General features: G+C 42.1%; 1 protein-coding gene across 1 annotated transcript; it reads right to left on the bottom strand.

Annotated features, from left to right (window-relative positions):
* Nucleotides 1-214: 214 nt before the first annotated feature.
* On the bottom strand, nucleotides 215-2,418 carry LOC104943512 (SH3 domain-binding protein 4-like). The gene is made up of 3 exons (XM_010768950.1): nucleotides 2,237-2,418; nucleotides 1,776-1,964; nucleotides 215-552 (listed from the first exon to the last, which is right to left on the bottom strand). Exons 2-3 carry the CDS (start codon nucleotides 1,827-1,829, stop codon nucleotides 328-330), a joined length of 279 nt encoding a protein of 92 aa, XP_010767252.1. The 5' UTR covers nucleotides 1,830-1,964; nucleotides 2,237-2,418; the 3' UTR covers nucleotides 215-327.
* Nucleotides 2,419-2,885: the final 467 nt, after the last annotated feature.

Here is a 2,885-nt window from a genome sequence, read left to right as displayed (position 1 = left end):
CAGCTGGTTTGCAGCATTTGAACCGTGAGCGTGGAGGCGTGGCGGAGGAACGTTTTCCCAGATGAGGGAGGAACGTTTTCCCAGATGAGGAAGGAACGTTTTCTCGTTAAATTCTGAAAAAAAATATTTTGAGAAAAATAGAAACCATGAAAATAATTTTAAAGTTGGGAAAAAAGTGAAATTTGGCAAAAAAAGTTAATTTTAAAAAAAAGAATCGAATTCTGAGACAAAGTCTGAAATAAAAAAAAAAGGTGACATTTTAAGAAAAATGTAAAATTCAACGGAGGAACGTTTTCTCAGAACGTTTTCTCAGATGGAGGATGTTTCTCAGATGGCGTAGTCTTCCTGGTTCTCCGGGCTGAAGGCAGAGCTCCGCAGGGGGTCCAGGCAATTGACCAGGATGAGGGACCCTGTCAGGTGTCTCCAGCGCTTGGTGATGGGATTCTTCATCTTGTCCAGGCCCAGGTGCAGCTCCTGCAGGACGTCCCGGTAGCTGTCCCCGATCTGAGCCGCCCACGTCACCAGGAAGTCATACGCCGGCTTCCACATGGCCTGAAGAGAGAGAGAGAACATCCAATTAGAAGTGAACACAAAGACAGAACCAATAGAGAGCCTGAACCCTGACTCAGCATTTTAGTTGGAAGTCGTACGCCGGCTTCCACATGGCCTGCAGAGAGAGGGAATATCTGTTTGAATTTTGGATTGATTATTTCTAGTCTTTTAAAGATCTTAGAAAAACTCAATTTGAAGAAAACTAAAAAAAATCTGTTTTTTTGTAAAACGAAAATCAGAATAAGAAATTTTCAAAAACAAACTGAATTTGAAGAAGAAAAAAAAATCTGATCAAAAAAAAGAGAACATTTTGAATTTAAAAAAACTCAATTTGGAGAAAAATAAACGGATTTTTATGAGAAACAAATCTGAAATCTTAAAAAAAGTAAATTTGAAGAAAAAATAATAAAAATCAGATTTTTTGAGAAACAATTTAGAATCTATAGAAAAAACAGAAATCTTAAAAAGTAAATTTGAAGAAAATAATCTGATTTTTTGAGAATATCTAAAGAACAGCTTAAATCCTAAAAAGGTAAATTCTGAGTAAAAAGTCAAAGTTTTGTGGAAAAAAAATTCTCCCAGCAGAAACTCAGCTAAATGCTGCCGTGATGAAACTCCATATCCTGTTCCAAACCACATCAAGGATTCTCTCTGAAACAGGATGGAGCTCAAACTCTCTATCTCTCAGGTTTACCACAAGGTGAGTTCCTTTTGATTTCCTGCTTCTTCACACACACTCTCTCCAGTACAGGTTAGCTCTGAGTGTTAGCATGCTAATGTAAACACAGACCATATTACGTCAGGCATTGTTTCTGACAGCAACGTTTCTGATTGGCCCGTGGGTGTAAAGCCCGCCCACATTTTAGTAATGTCGTCATGACGCAGTAAATCTGGATCAGCTCCGTTGTTCCCCCGTTTTTAGAGATGTGGGTACGGAGGAAAAGAGAGAGGGGTTTATTTCCTGACACTTTGTGAGTCTCCTGGCACACAGGGGACACACTGGGGACACACCGGGACACACCGGGGACACACTGGGGACACACCGGGGACACACCGGGGACACACCGGGACACACCGGGGACACACCGGGGACACACCGGGGACACATAGTGATGTAGAAAGGACATCAAAAAGTGATTTTTGCACGATAGGAGACCTTTAACACAACAGAGTGAAACACAGTCCCAGCTGAATGTTGATATGAGTCATCAGTAGTCTCGTACCTCGCTGTCCACCGTGCCGCTCTTGTCTCGATGCGGCGCCTCGTAAGCGTCCATCTGTTGGCGGGAAACCTTCACCAGACGCTCGGCGAGTTCTCTCCACCGCCCGGCGACTTCTACCGCCGTGGTGAGGAGAACGAAGTCCAAAACCAGCCGAGCAACGAGACCCTGGCAGTCCAGCTTCAGAAGAGCCTGAGAGAGAGAGAGAGAGAGAGAGAGAGAGAGAGAGAGAGAGAGAGAGAGAGATTTATGTTAGTGGATGTGTGGATTCTGGTGAGATTTTAATTTAAATTGTTATGTTATCCTTTTTACTCTGGTAAATACACGCTTCTTATGTGGCCTCTAAATATTGCACAACATGTTATTTTGGAGCTGTTAAACAGATGCGTGTATTGATGAAACTGAAATGCAATAGAAAGAGACATGGTGGATTTCTCTTGTCTTCGTGTTGTCTCATCTCATACCTGTTGAATGAACACGTTGAAGCTCTGACTGTGTCAAAACCAGTGCGTTTCCTCTGATCTGATCCTGAGTGTTTCAGCCTGCCTCCACAATCCCTGCAAATCTCTCAGCTTTGTGCATTTCTCACATGCTTTCTGCTGGAAACTGTGAGAGTAACCCCTGAGCGTCTGAGGGGAGCCGATAACCCAACACAACAACAAGGTGTTTCAACAGATTCAAGTCTAAACGCCGTGAGCTACCGTTTAATCAATAATCCTCCAGTTTCCCCTCTTTCCACTTCTCTTACCCATTAACACTCTCCCATGTTAACGCTAGACTCTCAAAGGACCAGTGATGGCTTTAAGTGTCTAGTTTTGTCGTCTAACACACAATAATATTTACTTTAATATGATTTAAAACAGAAACAAACCTCAGCCTCAGAGGATTTGCAAAAACAAATGTCACCATACAAATAAAAAAGCATTTGTATTTGTACTGATGGATACTCACGCTTTCATCCATGCACCACACACACACACACACACACACACACACACACACACACACACACACACACACACACACACACATTTCAATGTCCAAAAGAAGTACAACATCTGCCTGCTAAATGTAATTGAGAACAAGCATCATTAAAAAAAGAAATACATATCC

The sequence above is a fragment of the Notothenia coriiceps genome, unplaced genomic scaffold (genome assembly GCF_000735185.1).
Source record: "Notothenia coriiceps isolate Sejong01 unplaced genomic scaffold, NC01 NC01_scaffold00006130, whole genome shotgun sequence".
Taxonomy (NCBI): Eukaryota; Metazoa; Chordata; class Actinopteri; order Perciformes; family Nototheniidae; genus Notothenia; species Notothenia coriiceps.
Note: the sequence above shows the minus strand (reverse complement) of the source record. Positions and strands in the feature narration are given on the sequence as shown.